We start from the raw sequence: 13,337 nt of genomic DNA, 5'->3' as shown, positions 1-13,337 counted from the left end.
TTGCCAATTACTTCAAATCTGTGTCTTCGGATTATTGATCTTAGATCAATAGAAACAGTTTACTTCACTTAAAACCCTTAATAATTTTGAACACCTCCATTCAATCTCTCATTAGCAAATGTCCCATTTCTGACCTTATGATGGAGGGATGATCATTGATAAGGCACCTGAAGATGGTCAACCCCAGGACACTGTCCTGAGGAACTCCTGATCCGACATCCTGGGGCTGAGAAAATTGGCCCCAACAACAATAACAACCCATGACTCCAGTGGAGAGTTTTACTCTGGATTACCATTTTTAGTCATACGAGGACTCCTTGTCAAATGCTGTCTTGATTTCACTGTCACCTCACCTCACCTCTGTAATTCAGCCCTATTGCCCTGGTTTGGATAAACGCTGTAATGAGATCTGGAGCCGAGTACTCCTGACAGATCCCAAATGAACACCCACCATCATTCAAGACTGGAAGTGGCAGGATTGCAGAGTTTTGATCTGATCTGTTGTTTGTAGGTGTGTTTAGCTTGGTCAATAGCATGCTACTCCTGCTTAGCATAACGTCAACAATTTGGCACCTTGTTTTAAGATACACCTAGTGCTGCCCTTGAAATGCTCTTTTGTATGCCTCATTCAGCCATTTCGGTTTACCGACTTGATAGTAATCTTCCGAGAGTGAAGGATGGATATTCCAGTTAATGAGGTTATAGATTGTGATGGAATACATTTCTGCTGCTGCACCATAACACATTATTGATGCCCAGTTTTGAGCTGCTGGACCTGTTTTTAAATCTATCCAGTTCAGTGGTACTGCCGCAATGGAGGGGGTCCTCAGTGTGAAGGTGAGACTTCTTCTCCACAAGGTCTGTATGGTAGTCACTATGACCAGTGCTGTTAAGGACAGATGCAGCAGTGACAGGTAGATTGGTGAGGATCCGATCAAGTAAGTTGTTCTCTTTGTTTGGGTCATCATCTGACAGGCCAGGCTAGCAGATATGTCCTTCAGGATTCAGAATGCTTGGTCAGCAATGATGCAACAAAGCCAATTGGTGATGAACGTTGAAGTCCCTCATCTTGATTGCATTCTATGCCCTTGCTACCCTCAGTGTTTCTTCCAAATGGTGACAAATATGAAGTAGTACTGATTCATCAGCTAAGGGAAGTGGTAATCGATAACAGAATTCAATGTTTGATCTGACCGTATGAGATTAAAATGGAATCTAAAAATTTAACATTCTTGACCAGAAGCTATTGTGCTGCACTGATACCACTGATGGGCATGCTTACATTTTTTTTAAAAGTTACCAATATACTTATGATTAACACTAAACCATTTATACACTAATAAAACTAATAAATGATCCAGCTTTGTTTTTTATAATCATTTTCAATTATTTAAAATCTGATCATTGGGTGCATAGTCCACCACCTACGAGTAGAGTGCTTACTTAATATGATAAGCCAACTTTTACTGTTGCAATCAACTGCACCAAGTTCCACTCATTCTTATTGAGGAATATCGTGTGAGGTAACTTATTTTTGTTTAAAATTACTTCTAAATATATCTGTTATGAGTGGTTTCAGATTGCTTTAAAAGCCAGTCACTTAATTTGTGGTGATGTCATTGGAGTGCTTCACAGGCTCCTGCTTTAGATTCATTTTCTACTCTGTACCGTCAACATCTCCTTCAATAAGCATGTTGCTATTATTTTGAATCTGTATGCAAACCACATCTTTTTCTTTCAAACCCACAACCCCTAAAATATCCCAATTGTGCTGGCTCATAGAGTTTTATATTCGGTGACATGCAAATACGTTTGAGTGGAAAGTTGAGAAAATGAAACGCTTCCCAAAACTGCTGCAATTTGTGCCCAAAAAGTGTTGATTGTATCCAAGACAGAAATTTTACCCCAGCAAGTTTCCATCCCTAAAGGACATGAATGAATTAGATGAGTTTTTACAACAATTCAATATCATTGAAACCATGATAGATATCAGCTTTTTATTAACTTTTTTTGGTAATTTTACAAACTGGATTCAAATTCACGAACTGTCATGGTGGGATTTGAAATAATCTCCAGATTATTAGTATCCAGTAACATAATGACTACACCACAATGTGCCAAGACCAAACTTGGCCACTCCCTACATCCAACCACTTCCCGTGAATGAATGAATGAATGAATGAATGACTAGAAAATAAAAGGTCAAGAGCCAAATTTCCCGTTGGTTGTAGGAGTGCAATAGCTGGCTTCAAGATCTCTAGCATAACATTGATTTATAGATGTTTACAGCACAGGAGGCCATTTGTGTTTAAAGATCTGACTGCACTAATCCGTTTTTCTAGCACTTATTCCAAGCCCTGTAGGTTGCCCAAGCAGCAGCACAAGTGAAAATCTAAATACTTCTTAAAAGTTAAGAGAATTTCTAACTCAACCACCGCTTCAGGCAATGAAAAGGTTTCTCCTCAATTCCCCTCTTAGCCTTCGACCTTAAATCTGTGCCTTCTAGTTACTGATCACTCTACTAATGGAACAATGTACCTTCCTATCTACCCTGTCTATGCCCCTCAATCTTATACAACTCTTTCAGATCCCCTCTCAACCTTTGCAGCTCCAGGAAAACAGCCCCAGCCTATTCAGTCATTCCTCATAGCTCAGACCCTATAGCCCAGGTAGCATCTTGGTAAATCTCCTCTGCACCCTCTCCAGTGCAATCACATTCTTCTGCTAATGTGGTGACCAGAACTGCATGCTACATTCCAATTGTGGCTTAACCACTTTTTATACATTTCCTTTGCCTGGTTAGCCCTCTCCAAGTGCATTACCTCACGTTTTTCCAAGTTCAATTCCATTTGCCACTGCTCTGGCCACCTTACTAGTCCATTGATATCCTCCTGCAGTCCACAGCTAGCCTTCTCACTATTTACCACCCTATCAATTTTTGTGTCTTCCATGAACTTCTTGATCATAACCCCTACATTTAAGTCCAAATCATTAACATATCCTGCAAATGCAAGGGCCCAGCACAGAGCTCTGTGACCCCACTGGGAACAGACTTCCAACTACAGAAACATCCCTCTACCATTACCATCTGCTTTCTGGCTCTCAGCCAAATTGGGATCCAATGTGCCACTTTGCCTTGAATTCCATGGGCTCTCACTTTTTCGACCAGTCTGCCATGAGGGACCTTATCAAAAGCCTTTCTAAAGTCAATGTAGACCACATCAAGTGGCCTACATTGACTTTAGAAAGGCATTACCCTCATCAACACTCCTGGTTACCACCTCAAAAAATGGTTACATTTGTCAAACAAAACCTTCCCTTAACAAATCCATACTGACTATCCCTGATTAACATGAATCTAAGTTCAGATATATAATGTCCCTCAGAATTCTTTCTAGTAAACTTCCCTATCACTGAGGTTAGACTGACTGGTCTATAATTTCCTCGCCTATCCCTACCTCCTTTGTTAATAATGGGACAGTGTTAACAGTTCCCCAGTCCTCTGGCATCTCACCTATGTAAGAAGTTTAACAACACCAGGTTAAAGTCCAATAGGTTTATTTGGTAGCAAAAGCCACACAAGCTTTCGGAGCTCCAAGCCCCTTCTTCAGGTGAGTGGGAATTCTGTTCACAAACAGGGCATATAAAGACACAGACTCAATTTACATGAATAATGGTTGGAATGCGAATACTTACAGCTAATCAAGTCTTTAAGATACAAACAACGCGAGTGGAGAGAGCATCAAGACAGGCTAAAAAGATGTGTATTGTCTCCAGACAGGACAGCTAGTGAAACTCTGCAGATCCAGGCAGGCTGTGGGGATTACAAATAGTGTGACATGAACCCAATATATTCGCATTCCAACCATTATTCATGTAAATTGAGTCTGTGTCTTTATATGCCCTGTTTGTGAACAGAATTCCCACTCACCTGAAGAAGGGGCTTGGAGCTCTGAAAGCTTGTGTGGTTTTTGCTACCAAATAAATCTGTTGGACTTTAACCTGGTGTTGTTAAACTTCTTACTGTGTTTACCCCAGTCCAACGCCGGCATCTCCACATCATGACTACCATCTCACCTATGACCAAAGAGAATTTGAAAATTACTGTCAGTGCCCGATATCTCCTCCCTTGCCTCCCTCAGCAAGCTGGGGTACATCTCATCCAGGCCTGCGGATTTATCCACTTTAAGCATCAGCATAAAAACAGGACCAAACCTGGGAAACTTCCTGTTCTGTAGCACCAGGTCATTGTGGAAAGGATGGAGCAGAGTGGGGGCATCCTGACAGAGAGATGTAGACATGTATCCTACAGTCTAACACTCTGTGATGCCAATTTATTAATTCTATTAATCGATTAAATATTCTCTATTCACATTAATCAGCAAACAAGAATGAAACCATCAGATTTGTTCTGGCTTCTCACCTGAATCAGGAAGCCTTGTGGTCCAAAGGTTTTACAAATTTCAGCAATGTTAAAGTGCAATGTGGAGCAAGACTACATGAACCAAATTGAAGCAGTGATTTTATACAAATATATCAATAAAAGCAAATTTCCAGCATCTGCAGTATTTTGCTTTTGCATTCAGTAGTAAAACAAGAATTTGTTTCTTTCAAAACAATAATTTATTCATACAGAATTCTAAAAGACAGTCGATTATCTCCTGCATTCCTTTTACCTGCATAAGTTGTTCCATCCCTTTGTCCCTGCATTGTAAGTGCTTTATACACCACTTATCCCTTTCACCATTTGTATTTTATAATATGGTCATTTGAATTTTAAACCACATTTCATAAATTCAGTAAAAATCTGACATCGAAAATTTCTCTTTACATTCTGAAACTGAATTGTTTCATTTGGTCTAGATTGAAGCCTGCAATCTTTTCTTCCCTTTTAAAAAATTATAGAAAAGCAAATCATGCAAGATTGTACAAATCACATAGCAACATGGATTCATTAAATTCAAAAAGCAGTTTGATTAGTTTCAGTTATCTGACGCAATGATCAGGGGTGGGGGGTGGGAAAAGATCAAAAATCCATATAGAGAAACCATGAAAAAAATACCACACAGAATCACTGACATTCAAAAATGGACAAAATCTTCATCAGCCCAGCCTCCTCCTCCACCGAACCCACTCACGATGTTTCACATCAATTTGTTAGGCACCATGGTGATACAATTTGAACTTGCTTCAGTGCGTTAAATATTAACTGTTCATTTAGCATTGATTTCCCTTTGACAGGTACATACACAAGTCAAAGCATTTTGTAGGTTTACTCTGGAAATTGAGAATAATCCTTTCTATTCAAAATGCCAGATCTGATTATTGTCCTGTGAATTGCAAATTCTCATTTCCACATCCATCCGTCCTTCAGCAGTGTGACAAGAAGTAATGCACTTGTTGGATTTAGGATGGAAAATCATTCCGTTCTGTAAATAAATAATCAGTTTCACCTATTACACATTTAAGTAGTAGATCAATAGCAAGCAGGCACAGACTCAGTATATATCTGTAGAAGAATGAAGAGGAAGTCCAAAAAACACTTTCCTCACATTGAGGTTGATTGGAACATGGAACATTTTACCCCAAAGACTCCTGAGAAAGAGTCTTTAGCATCATTTGAATAGAATTAGATAATTAAAAAAGAAAGCAGATGAAAGAACAGAGAGATGCAAAGAAAAATGCAATTAAGGTAGAAGGTTCCAGCTAACACCGACAAAACTTCAAATACACTTCTTCCGTGCTTGAATTTTGGATTCCATGCTCACAAAATTACGCCAGAGAAAGACAAATCATTTTTTTGAAATTGAAATGTCAGTAAGTAGGACTGCACACCAGCAATAGAAATGAGCTTTTTAAAAAAAAATTAAAATGTCTTCTGCAGTGCTGGTAGGCTAGTATAAATTTAAGATATTGTTGCGATTCACCACCTCAAAAAAATGTACTTCATTGTACTCACAGAATGTTTAGTTTTGGTTACATTCATCAAGCTGAGGGACACAAGGGCTGAAAAACTAATTTTTTTTCACTTTTGGCACCCAGCACCAGTATCAAATTCTCCCTAAGTATAGCAAAAAGTGAAGCTCCTTTACTGTACCGCAATAATCTGAAGGTAAATAGGGCATTTGTATGTATCATTAGGATAACTGGATATAAAAATTAATATAAACATATAAGAAACAATGTTATTTTCTGTACAAAGTCTTGGCCAGACCACACCTAGAATATAGTCTCCAATATGGTGAGTGATAAATCTTGGAACATGTTCAGAAGAGAATGAGGAGTTTAAATGGTTGAGAGGGAATCCAATTGACTTATTGAAAATGATAAAGATAGTTAATGAAGTAGACACAGAGCAACTATTTCCTCTGGTGATGAAAGCAAAATAAGAGGGTTCAATCTTAAAATGAGAGCTGGGTTATTCAGGAGGGAAATCAAGAAGCATTTCTTTTTACATAAAAGATAGTGAAATGGCTCCTCACACCCAAAGGCTGTATGTTTGATCAATTGAAATGCTCAAGATTGGTGTTGATAAGCTTTTGTTAGACAAGTGCATTAAGAAATATAGAGGAAAGTTGGATAAATGGAGCAAGATGCAGATCAACCATGAGATAATTCAACCGGTTTGAGGGGTGGGAAATACCCGACTCCTGTGCTTGCATACAGTTTCTCACTAGAACTCAAAGCTGGAAAATCAAAGGCTTGAAAAGATACAATTACAGTATTTAAAATAATGAAAGGGTTGGACACTTTTCACATACAAATTATTCAAGATAACTAGAACAAGGAACATAGTATCAGATCTCTCAAACCATAACATTAAAAAGACTTGCTTCTCATTGCAGTTTGTTATCTGCATATACAACAATCATTGCATTCCCACCAAGAAAAGAGGAGGTGGCAGTATAGTGATATTGTCACTGGACTAGTAATCCAGAGACAATGCTCAAGGGACCTGGGTTCAAATCCCACCACAGTAGATTGTGAAATTTGAAATTCAAAGTTTAATGATGACCACAAGATGTTGTTAAATGTTGTTAAAAACCTATCAGGTTCACTAATGTTCTTTCGGTGGGGAAATCTGCCGACTTACCTGAACTGGTCTAGACGAGTCCAGAGCCACAACAATGTAGCTGACTCTTGAATGACCTAGCAAGCCACTCTGTTGTATCAAGTGGCCATGTTAGGAAATAGATATAGATTTAAATAATTTGTGTGTTTTTATGGGTATTAGCCTAGTTTTTAGTGTCACAAGTCGGCTTACATCAGCACTGCAATGAAGTTACTGTGAAAATCCCCCAGTCGCCACACTCTGGCACCTGTTCGGGTACACTGAGGGAGAATTTAGCAAGGCCAATGCACCTAACCTAGGAATAAGATATAGATTTAAAGTTAATTTACATTATTGTACTTGCATGTTAAGAAAGAAAGAGGTTCAGTTTAGTTTCACTTTTAAAAAGCCTGCATTTTTAATGAGGCTTTTACAACTCTAAAACAAAGGGTTATAAAAAAAAACTAGGCTGTTGCACAACAACCCAGGGCCCAGACAGAAAAAAAACATGTGGAGGGCAGTTGGAACAAGATAACCCAGAAGGAAGTAACAATCCACAGAAACTGCCAGAATAGGCATGACAATACGCAGGGATAAAAAGCAAATCCCAGAAACTAAAGAAAGTAAGTTCCAGAAACCAGAGAGATAGGAGCAAGTTCCAAGGGAAGCTTCTAGTCAAGGGAACAAGAAACAGGAGTCTGGAAAAGAGGTTCTGTTCAGTGAAGTTGAGAGTGAGGAACATGAGTTTCCAAACTAAAGACAAGACTGTAAGGTGCATGCCTCGGTTCACAAAAAGCCAGAGATCCAAGGTGACCAGAAGGTTGGTTACTCCTTACTACAGGCCCCTGAAGCAGTAGTGTTCAGTTGGCAGGTTGGGTATCTGAGAAAGTGTGTGGAAAGGAAGGTTGAATACACATGGCGCTTCAGGGCAGAGGAACATCAAAAGGGGCGGTTGAATCCATGAAGGTGGACGCTTGCTGAAGATATTCGAAAGAAAGCATAATTTAGGAGAAGACTCCAAGGCCTGTTCTTCAAGAGTGGAGATGGGATACTCTCGTGTGAAAGACAGTTCCAGTGAAACTAGTTAGCTCACAATGTGACAAGCATCTAAGGGGAATAACAGAAATCCATAGAAGATGTTTTGGGTGGCATCTGTCACTTGGTTTCAGAGTGTGGTGTGTCCAACCGTTTCCCCATTGGTTTACATGAACTGTGTACTTACTGAAACATTAGAGTGTAAAACAGATTTTGTAACTTGTGTTATCCTTACAAATCTGTATATATCTGTAAAGGTATTGTGTGAAGGAGTTGTGTAAGCAAGGTCATATTTTCTTGTTTAATAAATGTTTTATTTTTTGTTAAATGTTCATCAGCGGACTCCTGTGATACTGTTAAGTAGCTGCCCTCCACATTTCTAAATGAATATTAAGAGGTGTAATGAAATACTTGCCTGGATGGGTGCAGCTCCAACAACACTCAAGAAACTTGACACCATCCAGGACAAAGCAGCCTGCTTTCTTGGCGCTCCATCCACTAACATTTACTCTCTCCACAACTGACGTACAGTGATAATAGTGGCAACAATGTGTATCATCTAAAAGATGCACTGCAGAAACTTCCAAACCCATGATCACTACCACCCAGAAGGGCAAGGGCAGCAGATGCACGGGAACATCACTACCTAGAAGTTCCCCTCCATGCAACATACCATCCTGACTTAGAAATACAACTCTCTCCCTAACAGCACTGTGGGTGTACTGACAACACATAGACTGCAGTTGTTCAAGGCAGCAGCTCACATCCACCTTTTCAAGGGCTTTTAGGGATAGGCAATAAATGTCTGCCTAGCCACGAAGCCCAACCAAGTCCCTTCAGTGAATAAATAAAAGATGAGAAAAGCTCGCCAATTGTGCAGAAAATGTCCCATATAAATGCAAGTTTGTATTTTCTTTTCTATCACCTCCACATATAAAGCTGAGCTGCAATAAAGCCCTACATTTTTGTACAAGAATATTCAAAACATAATGTTAGTCCTGCACACAGATGTCATTTGAGGATCTTTTTCTGAACTTAGTAACACATTCTTATCCAACCTCCAACTTTTTTGAATATCCTTTTTGCTTTGATGGAGCACCATTAACGAGGGACGTTCATTTCTCCCATCATTTAAGATAAATATTTCAACCTTTAGAGGACTGAATATAATGTAGACCCAAGATTTTTATTGATCATATAATCTGGCAACAGATGGGCCATTCCTCCTGCTCACGAAGCACACTGGGCTGGTTCAGTGCATTGCAAGGCAAAATAATGTGTGCCACAAATGTGCTCATGCATGAAGTTGTCTTAGGCCAATTTTCAACTACATTGCACTGTTCCAAGACAAAGAAAGAATGAAGAACAAAGAAAAGTACAGCACAGGAACAGGCCCTGCAGCCTTTCAAGCCTGTGCCGGTCATGATGCCCTAACCAAACTAAAAAAACCTTCTGCCACTTGGCCCCTTCAGTGCCATTCAATAAGATCATGAATGATCTGCTTCCAACCTCAACATCGCATTCCTGCATAGCCCAATAAACTTTCACCCACTTGTTAATTTAGAATGTATGAATCTTAAGTTCTGCCTTAAAAATATTCAGACTCTGCTTCTACTGTCTTTTGTGGAAGAGAGTTCCAGAGACTCACCACCCTGTGAAAGAAGAAGATTCTCCTCATCTCTGTCCTAAATGAACAACCATTTATTTTTAAACAGTGACCCCTAGTTCTAGATTCTCCACTAAAGGAAACATCCTCTCCACATCCACCCAGTCAATACCCCTCTTGACCAAAACATTTAAGGTCCTGTCATCCTCTTACTCTTCTAAATTCTAGCGAATCATAGAAAAGAAACCCTACCATGCAGTAGGCTGCTATTTGGCCCATCGAGCCTACACTGACAACAATCACACCTGGGCCCTATCCCCATAACCCATGTATTTGCCATTCTACTCCTCCCGATACTAAGGGGCAATTTAGCATGGCCAATCCACCGAACTCGCACATCTTTAGACTATGGGAGGAAACCAGAGCACCCGGAGGAAAACAACGCATACATGGGGAGAATGTGCAAACTCCACACAGTCACCTGAGGCCGGAATTGAACCCTGGTCCCTGGCACTGTGAGGCATCAGCGCTAACCACCGTGCCACATCTCCTCATAAGGCAACCCACCCATTCCTCCTATTAACTCATCTTCCGACTCCCCAAAGCCTATCCACTATCTACAAGGCATGAATCAGGAGTGTGACAGGATAGTTTCCATTTGCCTGATTGAGTGCAACTCCAACATGATTCCAGGAAAAAAACAGCCCACTTAACTTCTGCCCCATCCATCACTACCTTAAAGATTAACTCCCGCCAGGGGCAGCGGTTTGTGCCATCTACAAGGTGTACTGCAGCAACTGGTCAAGCCTAATTCAACAGTACCTTCAAAACCCGTGGCCTCTACTACCTAAAAAGACAAGGGCAGCAATTATATGTGAACACGACTACCTGCAAGCCACACACTAGCCTTATGTTACCGTTCCTTCACTGTCTCTCGGTCAAAATCCTGGCCCTCCCTTCCTGACAGCACTGTGGGTGTACCTACACAAGGTGGACTGCAGCAGTTCAAGAAAGAGGCTCACTTCCACCTTCTCAAGGGCAATTAGGGTTTAGCAACAAATGCTGGCCTTGCCAGTGATGCTCACATCACATGAACAAAAGAAAAGACAATTCAGAAAACAAAAGTACTGTGTTCTACGTGTATGCGGATGTCTGTGTTTCTGTTTACCAGACTGGCTTCAGGGACCTTAAGAAAAGCCAAAAGTGATGTACAAAGGTGCATTGATTCAAAAAGTGGGTATTAACCAACTGGACTGCAGGAACTAGATTTCAATTCTGGTTTTCCTCTTGATCTATTTTCTTTATAATTATGTTTTAATTACTTACCTGTTTAAATTCCCATATAATAGGCTCTGGAACAGGAAGGTTATCCAATGGGCAATACGTCATTCCAATATAATTCTTTCCATCAGTCACTTCTGCACATAGTTCAGTCACAGAATTAAATCGAATTTCTCCTTTGGATGTATATTCAAAATACTGTTTTTAAAAAGAAAAATGAAGTATGAAGTAACATGTCCTGAACATAGTATAATCAATTGCTTTATTAAAAGGACATAAGTAAAAATATTTTCTAGTAACAGGTAGAACTATAGAAAACATAACAACACTGATATTAAATTCTGCCAAAGCTCTTAACAGTTCGACTCTGAATAATACGCATCTTTTTGCAGTTAACAATAACCATTACAGCGCAAACCGTCCACTACCATTCTTCAATGTTCAGTTAATCCCCAATAACAAATGCTTCTGTTGGAATTAAACATATTGAAAATGCAACTTTAGGACAATCAAGTTGAATTAGTGACAAGTGTACCTTTCACCTCTCATGCAGATGAAAAATGGTTCTGTATAACTGATTTTAAAGTGTTGATATTAATACAAGGTAGTTTGTAGGAGCTGTAATGATGTACTTGCAGAAACAGTATCAACAGATCTACAAAAAGAATATTTCTGCAGATAAATAAGTCTCTGAAAAATGAAAAAGTATTCAGAGAATATCACCGTTGCTGTTCATGATCTAAATCTATGTGCTGACAGTTATTCTTCAGCTGCTCACAAAATCATTGAATACAATTTTTTCTTTAGCTTTTAATGACAAAGCTAAAATTTGAGCGGAAAATGGTAAAGAAAATGACATATCCATCAAATTTGAAAAGTGAAGTTAACATTTTGAGTCTAGTCCCATTTACCAAAACAAATGTAGCATTTCTGTCCTCTGGAACTCTATTCCCAGCTTTTCATAAACAAAAAGCAGAACACTACAAATGCTGAAAATCTGGAAAAAAATAGTTTTGAGTTTTCTCTTCCTCTCTATTATGGATTTGCAGGTGGATATAGATATTGGCTTGGGTAAGGAATTGATTGCAGTCTCATGGACAGAAGATAGTTACCAAAGGTCATGGTTCTGCATGGGGACCACTTACTGTTAGAATATCATGGACTGGCATTAGGACTGCTACTCCTCACTATCTTTATCAATGATGTATGGAGAGTGTTGTCGGGGTGGTATTTCTCACCAATTTTCAAAATGTTACAAAGAGCACTAGAATTTTAAATGAGAAAAATTGATTACAGGATCATCTACTTGCAATGGGGAAAAGGACCAGCTTCTGGCAGATGAAATTTAGTATACAAATCTAGCATTGCACATGAGTAGGGTAAACACCAAGCTGGTGTGCACCATGCAGAGCTATGTTCAAGGCTGCTGAACAATAAAATATTCTGCCAAGGTGCATGTGTCTCTGAGATAGATAGGTTCGGCATAGGAGTGTCAATAATGAAAGTACAGAAATAGTTCTGACATCAGGAGTAATTCCTTCTCCTCCCACTGCCCCACAGTTTCATTGACCAACACATGCAATCAGTGTGGACTCTCTAAGAATTCAAAAGGAAATTTGACAAGATCTTGAATGAAGTCAACATTATGCCCAGTACATAGGTATTGAAGGATGCTTTCCTGTCATGGTGGTCTAAAGATTCTTTTTCTCTAAACTGGTCCAATCATTTGCCTCCCTAGGACATTGGGTGGCTGATGGGGAACAAATAAGATCACGGTGTTCTGCAATTGCATCATAAGAGTAAGAGATGGGAAAAGACTGCTGAGCCCAAGGTCAAGAATCTTTTTCTGTCCTTTCCAAACATTCAGACAATCCCTAAATGTTTCTGTTCAACCATGTCTTAAACCCCAATGTAACACATTGGACAAATTTTCCCATTCCGCCCGCCACGGGAATCGTAGCGGGCGAGGAGCGGACCATGGAAAGGTCCATTGACCTCGGGCAGGATTTTCCGGTTTTGGGGTGAGCATGGCTGGAAAATTCCATCCTATGTCCCCTTGCCCATCCAGCTGAGAATCTCCAAATTCTTCTCGATGTACAAAACACAATATCAGACTTCTTCCTATAGATAAAGAACACTATAGAAATAAGTTACTGTTGGAGTTCCAACAATGCACCCACAGCCAAAACACCGGTGTTACTTCAGCTTAGCACATGCTGATGTGCCTATGTGCTGTTCTAATATTTTACTTCCGAAGCCAGCCCTTTATATCAGAGCTAAAGCTTCTCAGTTTGTGGGGACCAATCTTGTTGATTTCACAGATGGCAATTCTGATTATAGCAAGCTGGATTCCTGCTGGTAAGA

General features: G+C 39.7%; 1 protein-coding gene across 2 annotated transcripts in view; it reads right to left on the bottom strand.

Moving 5' to 3' along the window:
- Positions 1-4,505: 4,505 nt before the first annotated feature.
- Positions 4,506-13,337, bottom strand: part of poc1bl (POC1 centriolar protein homolog B (Chlamydomonas), like) — a 48,230-nt gene continuing 39,398 nt past the window's right edge. For both annotated transcript variants that reach the window (XM_078237567.1, XM_078237575.1), the window contains 2 exons: positions 11,019-11,171; positions 4,506-5,429 (listed from right to left, as the gene is read on the bottom strand). In XM_078237567.1, coding sequence (XP_078093693.1) covers positions 5,301-5,429; positions 11,019-11,171 — 282 coding nt within the window. In that variant the 3' untranslated portion in view covers positions 4,506-5,300. The remainder of the gene's footprint in view (positions 5,430-11,018; positions 11,172-13,337) is intronic.

Source organism: Mustelus asterias, chromosome 2 (assembly GCF_964213995.1).
Source record: "Mustelus asterias chromosome 2, sMusAst1.hap1.1, whole genome shotgun sequence".
Classification (NCBI taxonomy): domain Eukaryota; kingdom Metazoa; phylum Chordata; class Chondrichthyes; order Carcharhiniformes; family Triakidae; genus Mustelus; species Mustelus asterias.
The sequence above is the reverse complement of the archived record's forward strand: the minus strand, read 5'-3'. Positions and strand labels throughout refer to the sequence as shown.